Here is a 17,856-nt window from a genome sequence, read left to right on the forward strand (position 1 = left end):
AAAGCAGATGCCACACTGAGATTCATTGGAAGAATCCTAAGGAAATGCAATCCGAAAAAAAAGGAAGTAGGTTACAGTACGCCTGTTCGCCCCTGCTTGAATACTGCTCAGCAGTGTGGGATCCGTACCAGTTAGGGTTGATAGAAGAGATAGAGAAGTTCCAACGGAGAGCAGCGCGCTTCATTACAGGATCATTTAGTAATCGCGAAGGTTTATTTTTACATTTTCGAGAACATACCTTCACACAAGGGACAAGCAGTATATTGCTCCCTCCTACGTATATCTCGCGAAGAGACCATGAGGATAAAATCAGAGAGACTATAGCCCACACAGAAGCATACCGACAATCCTTCTTTCCGTAACAATACGAGACTGGAATAGAAGGGAAATCCGATAGAGGTACTCAAGGTACCCTCCACCACACACCGTCAGGTGGCTTGCGGTGTATGGATGTAGATGTAGATTTAGATGTGTCAGGTACATCATATGCTGAGAATGGAAGGCTGAAAATCGGTCTTGGTGTAGTAAAATGAAGAGCATTTAATTGCAGTGTGACAAAATTTTTTCCTAATGAATCTATGACTACATTCTCCATAGGCCTATCAACGATGGAAACTTTGCATATTGCCACATGAAATGCAGAACGTGTCGTGCTCCTCGTTGAGTTGTCTCTGGATATCACTGTTACTTGAGTCCACCATTCTCAATTAATGAATGAAGATGAGAACTCAGCTTTTTTTTGGGTCCCAAGGGCACCCATATTGAGGGCAAAGGGCGGGCAGGGGAAGGCTCTCAGGAAGAGGAAAAATTATTGTGTAGTGAGGTGTTTTTCTTTGAAGAAAATGTATTGTACTACCCAGTATTGCATAGTTTTTCAACTGGGTCGGAACTAGAAAACTCTTGTATTGCTACTTATAAGTCGCCATTCGCCTTTCAGAATACCGGTATTAAAAATACTTCATCCCCCTCCCAGTTCCCCCACCCAACAAACTACCACATGGGCGCTCTTACTGGGTCCCCGGTTATATCGAAAAGCAATCCTTTCCAAGACATGTGATGTCATCGGGCTAAGGCTCACAAATCATTTCTGTGTAATGTATTGCAGTTGCAGGCAGTTCTGCTTGGACATACGGGACAGCATCAACTCACTTACAAGCTGGGTACTCATAACCCATGCCTTGGTGATATTCATCTTTCGCTCGCCACAAATGAAGAAACTAGGTGTATAATGACAACTATCTGAATACTCGTTATAAGGAGGTTTGGTGGGGGTGAGTTTCGGGAAGGGGTTCCTGTAACATAATGGAATAGATTCTTTCCGTAAAGTAACCAAACAACGCATATAACTATAGGGAGGAGGTGAGTATTAATTTGCACTAAAACAAAGTGCAAGGAAAACCCTCGAAACTCACAATTTGCCAGTTTGCCAGTCTACTACATACCAGTAACGATACAATATTCACTACTGTATTGTATTTGTATTGGCACACAAGGTGGTAAGCCAACAGAGGATACAATAAATACTCGCTTCAGGGAATTATAGTGTCCAGAGGATGTGTACGAATGCGTAGCAAACTATTTCCATGGAAGACTATCGTCGTCAGTGTGTGTACAAAGGCTGTCCCCAGGGGTCTGTGTGGGGTCCATAGTTTTGGCTTGTAGCGCTAGAGACATTGCTACAGAGGTCATGCAACTGCAGTAATTAAGTTAACTGGTGGAACTTAGAGGTGACCAACTGCAACGTGCACTACAGAAGATACGCGAAATGATGGTCTCTGTTGAAGAAGATTGTAAAAGCTCCACCACTGCCTTTGCAGCTCTGTGCCTCCTGAGTCATCTCCGATTTTCGACTTTATACTGACATCTAACTGACAGTAAACACACTAACTTACGCGACCTCCTCCGCTCTTTCACCTGCACTCTCTTCATGTTTCTTCTCCAATAATCTGCCACCCTTCGTCATCTTCACTATTGTTTTACAACACACGAGCTTACATTTTGCAGCTTCTTTACCGCTGCTACCGTCAAATGCTCCAGCGCTTTCACTGCCACCTACACAAGCGGCGACTCTATAGCCAGCAACGTCGCTAACTCCGTCACCAGCACCATCATCAGTCCCAGAACCGTGACAGGCCCAATCGCCAGCAAAACTGCCTGTGCCTGGAGTTCCAACCTTAACCACCACCACTGTTCTGACATTACCACCGTCATAAAATTGGCGTCCTTATCTACACCTAACTAGCACCACCTATTACCCCACAAATCTCTTGTATACAGCCATAAGACCACACCAACAAAATAGAGCAGATGAGCCCTCACCATCCATTCCAAACAAAACAAAATCACAAAAGACTTCACTAAATTCATGAACATGAAAACAATAATTCCCCTCAACTATCCTCTTCCTGTACACTCATCTCCACTTTTCTATTCAACTTCCTAAACATTCATAACTTCATGCTCATTGTCCAGCGGAATCTCCATGCTTTTACCCCACTAAACCATCCGGATGTCCACATAAGCTGCAGTAAACCAATAACCCACACTCAATATCGTATCCATGATCAGTGTGGAGTAGTGAATCATAAATCCCCACAGAATAACATGTTGTCAAGTAGCTACAGGGTTCCATAAAATTGTCCCCAGTCGGCTAAAAATCATGTTCAATCACTCTGCTGAACACTTTATCCTCACCATGTATTTTACCACCCTAAAAGTCACTGGTCTTACTGTATGTATCTGTCTGAGTCGTTCTATCCCATGTAATTTCTTGGCTCACTCTGACCAATCGTTCTGCACTCATACTTTTGTAGCTAGCACCCTAACAGTCCCCAGTCACTGAGTCTTTCTATACCGTGTAATTTGTTTGCTCTCACTGGCCAATCCCTCTGCATCTACACTGTATGGTCCTTTCAGAAGACCTAGTCTACTTCCTCGATACGCTCATCTCCAGAGTGACACCTCTGCCCATCTTCTCAGACGCATAACTGTACAGGTGTTTCATCCAATTCAAAGCAATCATCACTCAGTCCAATTGTCCATCCTAATCCACATTTTTCACCTTCATAGGCATCCCATATAAGCCACCTAACAGCGCCGCATGGCCTGGGATGCAGACTGGGTGCCTACCCAAACCCACACTGGAAGCGATTTTTTCCTCCTGCGCACTACCAACATATCTCCAATACTCCTTCCATGGACCCATATATCCACCACTCGAGAGAGAATTCCATTGTCCTCTCGCTTGCTACTTCCCATATTTAAGCTCTATGTTATGAACGGATTGAAACACATCAGTCACAGCAAAAAAATATTAAAAACTATGGCTATCCCCTCACTTTCTTCTGCTAACATCATCCCGTTTTTAGTTTAATCAATATCTCAGCTAACACTTTCCTATTGTCTATTAAGATTGGCATGACTTGTTGCCTGTTTTCCCCGCCGAATTCATGCCAGTATCTGGGCTAGAGGTGCTGCTACACGGTATCAGCGTTATTTCTCCTGGAGGTGACTATCTGTCTGAATCGTCTGTGGCGAGGACATGCTTAATTTTCGTGTCAGGTACCAAAGATTCAAATCATCATTGTTTCCATAAATTATGAAAATTTTGGAAGTGTGTACGAGTATTGGTACTTTCTCTAATCAAAGCTGTAACACTGTTCGTTATGTTGGTTTGCTTCATTTGTCTGATGCGTAATATGGGACATATTTGAAGACAAATCACGAACCAATAAAACGAAGGCCAAATGGAATCACATTTTTTACTTCATCCGGAACTAAATGACCCCAGTAGTTTCTACAACAGTAAGGAATACGTCGTTGGAAAAAAATGGAGTATATATTGATGAGCCATTACATTATGACCACCTGCTTAATTGCTTGTTGGGCCACCTTTGTAATGCAATACATCGCCGATTCTGTGTATCATCGATTCGTTGGTAGATTTGTGGAGCTAATGTGGCAACAAGTGTGCATGCACAAATCATTTAATTCCCTTAAATAACTGACTGCTGATTTATGTCCGCGGCGATAGCGACCCAGATGGGAACCATTAGATTTACATCAGGCGCCTTTGGTGGCCAAGGCATTAACGTAGTTTCGCTAGATGCCCCTCGATCCACATCAGCACGATTTGGGCTTCAAGACACGGACAGTTCTACTGCTGGAAGACGATATCGTCACCAGGGAAGACAACAAGCGTGAAGAGGTGCAGGTGGTCTGCAACTGACATGGTGCTTTCGATTACTACCACAGGTCCCATGCAGCAGAATGTCTGTCGTGGCACAATACTGCGGCCACTGCTTCGAGCAGCCGTTTGCCTAGATGACAGCATTTGTGGAGAAGGCCATCGACCTGCTGTGGCAAAGACATGATTCATCCGTAGAGCCGACACGTTTCCAGTGGTACACAGTCAAATCTCGAGGTTCCCATGCCCACTACGATCGTCATTGACGGTGTCGTTGGGCCAACATGTGGACACGCAGTGGTTGCCTGATGCAGAGCCCTTTGTTCAGTAATGTGCACTGAATGGTGTGCTCTGAAGCACTGACACTGTGCCCTTCCGCCAGAGTTGCGACAGATCGCCATCCATCCTACTTTAGAGAGCAGCAAAACCTCCAAACCCCACGTTCTGTCAAGAGTCGTAGACGTCCAGCCACTTAGCGCCTACTGCTAGTTTCACTGCCCGTGTACCACTTTCCGTAGATTTTCACAACATCTCTATTTGGATTACATGCTTTTCTTACTGCGTTAAGTCGCCACAACCCATTCAGCCTTGCGGTTGGCAGTGGTCATAATGTTCTGGCTGATTAGTGAAATTTAACAAACCATAGTGAGTTCGACAAGGGTCTGAATGTACCCTGGTTTATACCTAAGTATAAAATACCCAGTGCTGTTCTTGTCGTCTTCTACTTCAAAGTGCGCTGTCTGTTCTCTGACGGATTGCACGTCGTGTAGCCAGCTGCTTAATTTCGTGTGCAGCATGTCTCTCACACGTTCCATGTCCTTAATCCACCCTTGGAGTCGCTGGTCAGTCGTGTTGTTACCCTGAGACACAGAAAATAGTACACATTAGTAGAAAGTATTATCTAAACCTATATGTACCACTATTTCATCACAGTCAAATTATTGCCAGCGCGTGAGTGTTGTACATCCATCTTTGTAAACGCATTAAAACATTAACTGGTTGCAGGTGTCGAGCGATGTATTAAAACACACACAAGTCTCAATGTATGACATCAGATAAGGAAGATACAAATATTTCTCCATAGTTAACAATACGGACGTCTGAATGTATGGATGCATGGTGCCGTGGCAATATGCCTAACTGAAATATTCCAGTACTGCTACGCGAAGAACCACGTGACGCCGCTGGCAGTCCAAGGAGATTTTAATCAAACTTTTGAAAGGTTTTCGAAAAGAGAATCGTCAGATGGTTGACTGTTGGGTCAAAATCTCACTCGTTAGAAATGAGGTGCGAAACATGGACACATTTAGCGACCTTTTAAATGCATAACGATGGGTAACTACCGAATCATATCAGAAAAATTATCCGAATTAATTGCGGACACATGAAATTTCAGTTTGACTCAAATCTTTATAGCATTTCTCTGTTGTCACACTGTTCGCTTCTTCTGAAAATTTCCATTTGTTGCTCGTCATCTGGCACGAGATCGTCTATCTTTGAATATGTCATGAAACTTGCAGATTGCAATGAATGTTGAAGTTTATGAATCTTATGAGCTTCAGAAAGTGAAAAATTAATCCGTCGTAGTTGTTCTCGTTTACGATAACAGAGAAGGAAAATAGGAGAATACATCTGTTCTGTATAAATAGCATGCAGTGGTTTGTTGGTTTATCTATAGTAGGAGCGTAGTTAAATGCACAGGCGAGAGCGGATATGTGGGAAGAGTACATTAAAGGCCCTCATGAGGGGCACCCTCCCCCCGTGAACCATGGACCTTGCCGTTGGTGGGGAGGCTTGCGTGCCTCAGCGATACAGATGGCCGTACCGTAGGTGCAACCACAGCGGAGGGGTATCTTTCGAGAGGCCAGACAAACGTGTGTTTCCTGAAGAGGGGCAGCAGCCTTTTCAGTAGTTGCAGGGGCAACAGTCTGGATGATTGACTGATCTGGTCTTGTAACAATAACCAAAACGGCCTTGCTGTGCTGGTACAGCGAACGGCTGAAAGCAAGGGGAAACTACGTCCGTAATTTTTCCCGAGGGCATGCAGCTTTACTGTATGATTAAATGATGATATCGTCCTCTTGGGTAAAATATTCCGGAGATAAAATAGTCCCCCATTCGGATCTCCGGGCTGGGACTACTCGAGAGGATGTCGTTATCAGGAGAAAGAAAACTGGCGTCCTACGAATCGGAGCGTGGAATGTAAGATCCCTTAATCGGGCAGGTAGGTTAGAAAATTTAAAAAGGGAAATGGATAGGTCAAAGTTAGATATAGTGGAAATTAGTGAAGTGGCAGGAGGAACAAGACTTTTGGTCAGGTGACTACAGGGTTATAAACACAAAATCAAATAGGGGTAATGCAGAAGTAGGTATAATAATGAAAAGGAAAATAGAAATGCGGGTAAGCTGCTACAAACAGCATAGTGAACGCATTATTGCGGCCAAGATAGATACGAAGCCCACACTAACTACAGTAGTATACGTTTATATGCCAACTAGCTCTGCAGATGACGAAGAAATTGAAGAAATGTATGATCAAATAAAAGAAATTATTCAGATAGTGAAAGGAGATGAAAATTTAATAGTTATTTATTTAATAGAAGTTATTTAATAATAAATTTAATAGACTGGGATTCGGTAGTAGGAAAAGGGAGAGAAGGAAACGTAGTAAGTGAATATGGACTGGGGCAAAGAAAAAAAGAGGAAGCCGCCTGGTAGAATTTTGCATAGAACACAACTTATTCATAGCTAACACTTGGTTCAAGAATCATAAAAGAAGGTTGTGTACATGGAAGAAGCCTGGAGACAGTGACAGGTTTCAGATAGATTATATAATGGTAAGACAGAGATTTAGGAACCAGGTTTATATTGTAAGACATTTCCAGGGGCAGATGTAGACTCTGACCACAATCTATTGGTTATGACATGTAGAATAAAACTAAAGAAGCTGCAAAAAGGTGGGAATTTAAGGAGATGGGACCTGGATAAACTAAAAGAGCCAGAGGTTGTGCAGAGTTTTAGGGAGAGCATAAGGGAGCAATGGACAGGAATGGGAAAAAGAAACACGGTGGAAGAAGAATGAGTAGCTTTGAGGGATGAAGTAGTGAAGGCAGCAGAGGATTAAGTAGGTAAAAAGACGAGCGCTATTAGAAATCCTTGGATAACAGAAGAAATATTGAATTTCGTTGATGAAAGGAGAAAATATAAAAAATGCAGTAAATGAAGCAGGCAAAAAGGAATACAGACGTCTCAAAACTGAGACCGACAGAAAGTGCAAAGTGGCTAAGCATGGATGGTTAGAGGACAAATGTAAGGATGTAGATGCTTATCTCATTAGGGGTAAGGTAGATACTGCCTACAGGAAAATTAAAGAGCTCAGATGGAAACCCAGTTCTAGGCAAAGAGGGAAAAGCAGAAAGGTGGAAGGAGTATATAGAGGGTCTATACAAGGGCGACGTACTTGAGGACAATATTATGGAAATGGAAGAGGATGTAGATGAAGATGAAATGGGAGATACGATACTGCGTGAAGAGTTTGACAGAGCACTGAAAGACCCGAGTCGAAAAAAGGCCCGCGGAGTAGACAACATTCCGTTAGAACTACTGACGGCCTTGGGAGAGCCAGTCCTGACAAAACTCTACCATCTGGTGAGTAAGATGTATGAGACAGGCGAAATACCCTCAGACTTCAAGAAGAATATAATAATTCCAATCTCAAAGAAAGCAGGTGCTGACAGATGTGAAAATTACCGAACTATCAGTTTAATAAGTCACAGCTGCAAAATACTAACGCGAATTCTTTACAGACGAATGGAAAAACTAGTAGAAGCCGACCTCGGGAAAGATCAGTTTGGATTCTGTAGAAATGTTGGAACACGTGAGGCAATGCTGTCCCTACGACGTACCTTAGAAGCTAAAATAAGGAAGGGCAAACCTACGTTTCTAGCATTTGTAGACTTAGAGAAAGCTTTAGACAATGTTGACTGGAATATTCTCTTTCAAATTCTGAAGATGGCAGGGGTAAAATACAGGGAGCGAAATGCTATTTACAATTTGTACAGAACCAGATGGCAGTTATAATAGTGGAGGGACATGAAAGGGAAGCAGTGGTTGGGAAGGGAGTGAGACAGGGTTGTAGTCTCTCCCCGATGTTATTCAATCTGTATATTGAGCAAGCAGTGAAGGAAACAAAAGAAAAATTCGGAGTAGGTATTAAAATCAATGGAGAAGAAATAAAAATGTTGACGTTCGCCGATGACATTGTAATTCTGTCAGAGACAACAAAGGACTTGGAAGAGCAGTTGAACGGAATGGACAGTGTCTTGAAAGGAGGATATAAGATGAACATCAAGAAAACAAAAGGAGGATAATGGAATGTAATCGAATTAAGTCGGGTGATGCTGCGGGAATTTGATTAGGAAATGAGACACTTAATGTAGTAAAGGAGTTTTGCTATTTGGCGAGCAAAATAACTGATGATGGTCGAAGTAGAGAGGATATAAAATGTAGACTGGCAATGGCAAGAAAAGTGTTTCTCAACAAAAGAAATTTGTTAACATCAAGTATTGATTTAAGTGTCAGGAAGTCGTTTCTCAAAGTATTTGTATGCATTGTAGTCATGTATGGAAGTGAAGCATGGACGATAAATAGTTTAGACAAGAAGAGAATAGAAACTTTCGAAATGTGGTGCTACAGAAGAATGCTGAAGATTAGATGGGTAGATCACGTAACTAATGAGGAGGTATTGAACAGAATTGGGAGAAGTGGAGTTTGTGGCACAACTTGACTAGAAGAAGGGATCGGTTGGTAGGACATGTTGAGAGGCATGAAGGGATCACCAATTTGGTACTGGAGGGCAGCGTGGTGGGTAAAAATCGTAGAGGGAGACCAAGAGATGTTTACACTAAGTAGATTCAGAAGGATGTAGGTTGCAGTAGGTATTGGGAGATGAAGGAGCTTGCGCAGGATAGAGTAGCATGGAGAGCTGCACCAAACCAGTCTCAGGACTGAAGACCACAACAACAATGACGGGGACGAATTGCCTGGTGATGTGACAGATGAATACACTGCACTGAATACCGAAGAAGCAGGAGAATTAAAATTAGAGTCACGCTTTTAAAGAGCTTTGGGAAATTTAAGATCAAATAAAGTGAAAGAAATAGATAAAGTTCCATAGGAATATCTAAAATCACTGAATGGAAGCGGTAAGCAAACAACTATCCGAATTAGTGTGTAGTAGTTGGGGTGGGTTGTTTGGGGAAGGAGACCAGACGGCGAGGTCATCGGTCTCATCGGATTAGGGAAGGACGGGGAAGGAACTCGGCCGCGTCCTTTCAAAGGAACCATCCCGGCATTTGCCTGGAGCGATTTAGGGAAATCACGGGAAACCTAAATCAGGATGGCCGGACGCGGTATTGAACCGTCGTCCTCCCAAATGCGGTGTGTAGTACCTACGAAAGTGGAGACTAACCACCAGACAGTAAAATATCAATGATGCAATCCTGAAGATAGAAAGGGCAGACAACTGCAAATAACATTAGAATATCAGCTTAATGAGACATGCATACAAGTTGCTAACAAGAATGGTATATGGAAGAATGCAAAGAAATCAGGATCTACTACTGAAGGCCAGTTTGGCACCAGAGCAGCATTCCTAATGTGTGCTTGGTAATAGAAGCAACCTTGAAAAAAATTAAAATGCATTCATAGGATTGCCGACCTGGAAAAAGCATTTGACAGTCTAAAATTATGCAAGAAGTTCGAAATTCTGACAAAACTACGAGTAAGCTGTAGGGAAAGATGGGCAACATACGAAGGGCTTATTTCAATATTGGCACAAGTCCATTACCTCCACTTTTCTGTCTATAATGCTTCTGACAAACAGAAAAAAGGTTCATCTCTAGCAAGAAGCGATATGCTTTAATATTTCTGGTTTCTCAACTGCAGATTTTTCATCGCTCATTTAAGTATAGGACTCTGCATCGCAGAATGAACAAAAATGGACTTGTACCACTGTTGAAATAAGCCCTTCATGTAATCTGCACAAGAACCAAGAGGGAACAATAAGACCAAGGAACTGGAAGGGAGAACGAAGTAAATGGGAGTGAGAGAGGCGTGCAGTCTTTCTCTAGTACTGTTCAATGTACACATAGAGGCCATAACGAAACTAAAAGAAAGATTCAAGTGTGGAATTTAAAGTCAGGATGAAACCATATCATTGCTAAGATTGGCTAATGATATTCTTATACTTAGTGAAGGTGAAGAATAAGAAGAAGAAGAAGAAGAAGAAGAAGAAGAGTTTTAAGATCTGTTGAATGGAATGAACAATCTAATTAACACCGAATATGGATTGAGAGAAAACCGACGAAAGACGAAAGTAATGAGAAGTAGCGGAAATGATAATAGCGAGAAAATTTAGATCAGGTTTGGAGATCACAAGGCAAACAAAGTTGAGGAATTCTGCTACCTGGGAAGTAAAGTAACACGTGATGGACAAAGCAAGGAACATAAAAAGGAGACTAGCACAGACCTGAAGGAGGCATTCCTAGCCAAAAGTTCCAGTATCACACATTGGCCTTAATATGAGGAAGAAATTTCTGAGAATGTGCATTTGGAGCACAGCACTCTATGGTCGTGAATCATGGCCAGTAGGAAAAATGGAGCAGAAGAGAATTCGAGGTGATGTGATACAGAAGAAAGTTGACATTTAGGTGCATCAGTAAAATCAGGAGTGAGGAGGTTCTCCACAGTCTCGTAGAAGAAGAGACGAAATGCTGTAGGTGCCTGTGCCTGACTTTTCTATAAAATTTGAGATTGGTCTTCTAATTTAGGTAATGATACCGATGGGTGAATGGACTGAGAATGTTTCATCGAAGATCTTGGATCACTGTGGCTGTTAATAAGGTACCCTATGCAACCTTGCAACCTCATTTCCTTTCTTCAGCATTGGCGAAGGACTCACTGGTTTCTGAATGGTTTCCGCGTGTGTGGGAAGAGACAGTGTGTTGGAATTGAGACACGGTGGACAGAAAATGCAGCGGAAAACGACACTCTGTTGAGAATGGAAACGAGAGGGGTGGGTACTGATTATGCGTAAAAGCACTGCCGGGGTTTCCGCAGGGGCTGCGAACCATGGTCCAGCTTTACAGCCTCACCCAAGGTGGTGGCAGCCTATTGGTGGAGAGTGGCAGCGCCACGAGCTGTAGGTGGTGCCTGCTGCCTCATACTCTGTGGACAAGGTTTGCAGACAGCCATCAGCCACTGTAGAAAACACAGGCTACACAAAGTAATGGGCGATCCGCATCGGCTGCTCTTCCCCAACTTCAGAGGCTTTCTGACGCGACACTAAAGCCGTGGGTGAGAAAACGCGCGATTGGTGTCTAGAGAGTAACGCCACGGAAGTTATTTAGCAGCAGTGGAGAGTTTTGCTGTGTGATTCGTGTGTGATCGCGACGCATCGTTTTGGTGGGATTCTGTATGCCGGAAGAAACCTCGCAATTGGGCTGCAGTGTTTTTGTATATTCGCTGTTGGCGATTTGCACAGTTTGGGGTGAAAAGATGGCAGAGCATAGGGGAGAGCCAAAATAATTCGTACGTGGGGCTGTGAGGTGGAGTAGTGTTCATTGTCTCGCAGCTGAAACGAGGTGCAGAGCACAGCGTTAGAGTCGTACCTGCGTGCTCTCGCCTTCACTTGACAACCATTTGCACCGCCGCAGCGTTCATCATGCTCATCGAAAATACGGTGAGGGTTATCAGCAGCACTGTCGTGTTAGGTCATCCTCATTTCGCACTCGTAGAATGGTATACAAAACAGAAATTTGTTAACATCGAGTATAGATTTAAGTGTCAGGAAATCGTTTCTGAAAGTATTTGTATGGAGTGTAGCCATGTATGGAAGTGAAACATGGACGATAAATAGTTGAGACAAGAAGAGAGTAGAAGCTTTCGAAATGTGGTGCTACAGAAGAATGCTGAAGATTAGATGGGTAGATCACATAACTAATGAGGAGGTGTTGAAGATGATTGGGGAGAAGAGAAGTTTGTGGCACAATTTGACTAGAAGAAGGGACCGGTTGGTACGACGTGTTCTGAGGCATCAAGGAATCACAAAGTTAGCATTGGAGGGCAGCGTGGAGGGTAAAAATCGTAGAGGAAGACCAAGAGATGAATACACCAAGCAGATTCAGAAGGAAGCAGGTTGCAGTATGTACTGGGAGATCAAGAAGCTTGCACAGGATAGAGTAACATGGAGAGCTGCATCAAACCAGTCTCAGGACTGAAGACCACAACAACAACAACAGCCTGCCTCAGGTAGAACTTTCATGTGTTCTATACGTGAGCCATTCAAACAGTCCTCGAGATTTCAGTCACTATTTTCCATCAGGAAATTGCGAATTCTGAAACAGAATTTCAGACCATCACTTGAAGTTATCAGGGAGCAATTTTATCAGGCAGTCGAGTAACCCTGCAATCCATTATAATCAGTAATTACAATTTTCATTCAGGTACCACTTGTCAACTACCTTACTTGTTCTTCTTCAAGAGCTGTGATGGTGTATGTTTTAATGAATAAATTTGTCTTCAAATAATATATTGTTTTATATAAGACACCTTCCTGTCACATTAAGTTGCTGTGTAAATCCTCCACTTTAGTATCTATATGTAGGGTCTAAGATCACGTTATCCATTATACATTGTACATCTTAAATTCGTAGGATAGGTCTTGTAGGCTTGGACTCCCGACAACTACATTTATGGACGAGGAAATGTTTCCAACGAAGAGGGGACTTGGTAAAGAAATATGTAGAAGCAGTAACAAGAAGAACGAGCAGAATGATAGAACATGAGTTAAGACTTCAGGAAAGAACTCAGATTGTACTAGAGAGAGCTATACTGAGTAAAAACTATACTGGTAGATAGTGATTGGAATGTAGCAAACAAATAATTGCGGGTGTAGAATGTAAGTGCTACTCTGAGATGAAGAGGTTGGTACAGGAGCGGAATTCGTGGTGCGTCGCATCAGACATACAGAACTCCATAACATCATTAATGCAAAGAACGGCTTGCCATGCCATTTCCACCTGGCCCCTCAGTTGGACCAGCGTTCGTGCTGGACGTGCAGACCGCGTGAGACGACGCTTCATCCAGTCCCAAACATACTCAATGGGGGACAGATCCGGAGATCTTGCTGGCCAGGGTAGTTGACTTACACCATCTAGAGCACGTTGGGTGGCACGGGATACATGCGGACGTGCATCGTCCTGTTAAAACAGCAAGTTCCCTTGCCGGTCTAGGAATGATAGAACGATGGGTTCGATGACGGTTTGGATGTGCCGTGCACGATTCAGTGTCCCCTCGACGATCACCAGATGTGTACGGCCAGTGTAGCAGATCACTCCCCACACCATGATGCCGGGTGTTGGCCCTGTGTACCTCGGTCGTATGCAGTCCTGATTGTGGCGCTCACCTGAACGGCGCCAAACACGCATACGACCATCATTGGCACCAAGGCAGAAGCGACTCTCATCGCTGAAGACGACACGTCTCCATTCGTCCCTCCATTCACGCCTGTCGCGACACCACTGGAGGCGGGCTGCACGATGTTGGGGCGTGAGCGGAAGACGGCCTAACGGTGTGTGTGACCGTAGCCCAGCTTCATGGAGACGTTTGCGAATGGTCCTCGCCGATACCCCAGGAGCAACAGTGTCCCTAATTTGCTGGGAAGTGGCGGTGCGGTCCCCTACGGCACTGCGTAGGATCCTACGGTCTTGGCGTGCATCCGTGCGTCGCTACAGTCCGGTCCCAGGTCGACGGGCACGTGCACCTTCCGCCGACCACTGGCGACAGCATCGATGTACTGTGGAGACCTCACGCCCCACGTGTTGAGCAATTCGGCGGTACGTCCACCCGGCCTCCTGCATGCCCACTATACGCCCTCGCTCAAAGTCCGTCAACTGCTCATACGGTTCACGTCCACGCTGTCGCGGCATGTTACCAGTGTTAAAGACTGCGATGGAGCTCCTTATGCCACGGCAAACTGGCTGAGACTGACGGCGGCGGTGCACAAATGCTGCGCAGCTAGCGCCATTCGACGGCCAACACCGCGGTTCCTGGTGTGTCCACTGTGCCGTGCGTGTGATCATTGCTGGTACAGCCCTCTCGCAGTGTCCGGAGCAAGTATGGTGGGTCTGACACACCGGTGTCAATGTGTTCTTTTTTCCATTTCTAGGAATGTATTTGTACATTAAAATCGCTGTTAGCCACTGATGTTGCAACTTCTGCAACACAGTTATGTATTATTTTTACAATTCGATATTAGATGTAGAATAAATTAATATCTAAATTTGCTGTTGACGAGCGGCCTCTGTTCCTCACTCCTGCGTCCACTAAAAAATCTCAAAGAGTGCAAACGAAGATATAACAACCGTCACATGGTGTAACTCATAGCGAACCCTACAATTCTTATAATCAGATTTGTGCTGCGCCAGTATTAACCAACTTTGGCTTCTCTACAGTAAACGGGGTTTATTTCCTTAATTATACCATTCTGAATTAGGAAGATATAGTTGGTCATGTTCTACTGTTTGCAGATTAATCAACCAAGAAACGGACGTCGTCCTCTATTGCAACGGATCCTTGTCATCGCTCGTTATCGCTTCTAGGTAGCAGTTATCACATGTGTGCCACGCTCCGTGGGCACATGGTGTTATTGACAGGTGTGATGTGTTTCTAAGTTGTCTCCCTTCAAAAGGTCCGACTGTCCTCAAATGAAATTATGGAGAAACTAATAGGATTCACAGCTACTTACAAGTACACATATTTATTGAGTAAATGAAACCATAAAGGAGTAGATTCAGTCTGACGTTTTGTAGACAGATCCTACCTGCACTGTAGGGTGTGCTTTATAGTCTTTCAATTATCATGACATTATGACTCCATAATAAAGGAATTACAACAGAAGTAGGCAGATTTATGTGATTTATATCTCTGAAGTTTGCTCTCAGTTCAGTGCTTTCGAAGTAAAACTGGTGCAGTGACTATCACGTTCACAAATCTCTTAAGATTTGTGAAATTCAAGAAAATTTTGATAAGGATATTATCATTTTTGAAAAGCGACAATCACTTACTAAAAAATTTCTTTCTCAAATATTTGTCCCAAATTTTAAGTTAATAGATTAGTTTCCTACGTACAAAGGATAACTTTCATAGTACTAAAGAGTTGAATTGATTTACATCAATAGAGAGTCTGCTACCAGTAAGTCACATATATTTCAACAATGTAGATCATTTCTTGTCAGTTTAAGTAAAATAAAATATCAGTGCTCCTAGCATTTTCGGCAGTGGCTGATGAATATACGTTACATTCCAAAAGATCGTTATAGCTGCAAAGGATAAGAATATCCTTTACAGTATCCTTATCTTCTTTTCTCTCTGAAACTTTTCTGCTTATGCAGGCTGTCCACAAAGACTTCTCCTACCTTCTCTTTCCCGCCACAGTCTGACGTTTACCATTGTCTCCCACAATAACCCTATTTCATTCTGGAAATCCTTCACTTGGACTCTCCTTATTTTTCCTCGTCTTTCACTTCGTCTTCTTCCGTATCCTGCCCATTCCAGAACTCTTCTTAGTTGTCTTCCTTTTACCATCTTTTTACGTTGCAAAACCATTCCGTTCTACTTCTCCCCATAGTTCGTTTTAGCCGATGGATCTGAAATGTCTTTCGTTTGTTTCATTTCTTTTACTGTTCCTTGTCATCTTGCCATTGATCACTTGTAGAAAGTACATCTCTGTAGCTTGTATTCATCTCAGATCGTTCTTTGTCTGGATCCAAAATTCTGATCCATAGCTCAAAATTGGCAGACAGTATTACTTGCTTATAATGATAATTGCTTTGGAAATTATTTTCCAATTCCTCATTTCGTCTGATATACAATTAAAAAACTTTGAATCGTTTTACATCCTCTCAGAAATTTCTTGTCAGATGCTTCCTGCCCTCGTTAACTTACTTCATAGATATTTGAAAACATCTATTTCCTTAATAGTTTTTTCATTGCAACTCGGATCATTTACTTTTTTCCTTTTCGATGCTGATTTTTATTACATCAATTACGTTTATGTTATTCTCATGCTTCCTTTTCCAGTTACCAACTGTCAGGTACCTATTTGGTCTTTCAGTTTCTGCTCATTGTCCTCCTATATCATCACATCTTCTGCAAATGCTAAGATTTTTATGTCAACCTCTGTTTACCCTTGGCGAACTATCCTTATGGCATTGTCCATATCAGTGCATAAAAATTTATTTGTCTGCCGAGTTAATAAATACTACAATTACGTTGTCTATGTTAACTGTGACATCCTCCCTCCCACATTTCTTTAGGAGTAACACTTTCCGAATAATGAAAGTTGCAGATGGTGACATAAAATACCATATAGTAGAATCTAGACCAATCTCCTCTAAGTATGTACCCACCAGACTTAGGATTGTAAAGTAGGATCTGATGTTTCCCAAAATTTTTGAGGAAGTTCTGGGAAAATACAAAAAAAGGTTCAGGCGATTTTCTTTCCTGCCCTTAACTATTCTGAGCTTAGTCTCTCTGCGTAATAACCCCACAAGGCTCACATAAGTAGAGGTGGGGTCAGATTTCTTGCCGACATTAGAGCAAGAGAACCTAAGATACCTACAGAGTGAGTCAGATAAACCAGGAAACAAACTCCAAGAACTGATCAGGCGTTGTGTGTCGCTTTCTCACCCCTCATACGTAAAACACAGATTAAAAGAAGAGAAAAAATACCACTTACCATGTACTCGAATGCGAGGGGAATGAACAGTCGTGATGCCTGCGTCACAGCTAGTGAGAGTAGGTGTGCAAAGTCTCGCCAGTAGCTGGAGAGCTGTTCCAGGTAGTCCGTCTGCTGGACCTGGAGATCTGGACAAGAAAGCGGTCTAGTGAACAAACCAGTGCATCTGATTCCTGTAGCAACACAGATTTCACTTTCTGGCTTTACCTGCTCACACAGTGTCTGAAAGTAGAATCTGCTTTTTGAAACTAGATCGACATACACTGCCAGTAATAGTAAGAGTCACAGTATGGAGGCTTTAACCTGATATTACAAAGCCCATACTACAGTGATACATTGAATGAGCACATCAGCTAGAGTAAGAGGAGATCATCTAACGTACATTCAGTCATAAAAATTCTACAAAAATTGCCTGAGAGTCGAAGTATTAAGGGACTTGTAGAAATGGAACTGCTCCAAAAACCATCTACATGAATTGCTTAACTATCAGACAAATACAAAAAATAAGAGATTTTTAGATAATTTTCAGTCAGCTTTATGTGCTAATAATAGAAATTAAAATACTTCAGGATGCCTAGTTTGCCTGTTCGATTCTGATTTAGTAATATGCATGGGATGTGAAGGTCTGTACGGAAGTCTGTCTTCCATGTATCGTGGTTTTAGAATATGGGTAGTTCTCATGGAGTTTCCATTGAGTTGTATTGTGTTATATGAGAACAAGGAAGAATCATGCGCAACCCCACAAATTTTTATGTTACAGTGTATTCACATGAAAAATGACATCTTCGATTATTTATGTCTAGTTTCTATGACAATGCAAGCTACTACAAGACTTTTAGGATAGATTCTATTTGTACAATTATGCCACACC

General features: G+C 42.7%; 1 protein-coding gene across 1 annotated transcript in view; it reads right to left on the reverse strand.

Moving 5' to 3' along the window:
• The window catches only part of LOC126295009 (uncharacterized), a 460,780-nt gene that overhangs the window by 413,495 nt on the left and 29,429 nt on the right, over positions 1-17,856 (reverse strand). Inside the window, exons 3-4 of the mRNA XM_049987262.1 lie at positions 16,986-17,113; positions 4,871-5,046 (exon numbers count right to left, since the gene is read on the reverse strand). Coding sequence (XP_049843219.1) covers positions 4,871-5,046; positions 16,986-17,113 — 304 coding nt within the window. The remainder of the gene's footprint in view (positions 1-4,870; positions 5,047-16,985; positions 17,114-17,856) is intronic.

The sequence above is a fragment of the Schistocerca gregaria genome, chromosome 11, assembly GCF_023897955.1.
Source record: "Schistocerca gregaria isolate iqSchGreg1 chromosome 11, iqSchGreg1.2, whole genome shotgun sequence".
Taxonomy (NCBI): Eukaryota; Metazoa; Arthropoda; class Insecta; order Orthoptera; family Acrididae; genus Schistocerca; species Schistocerca gregaria.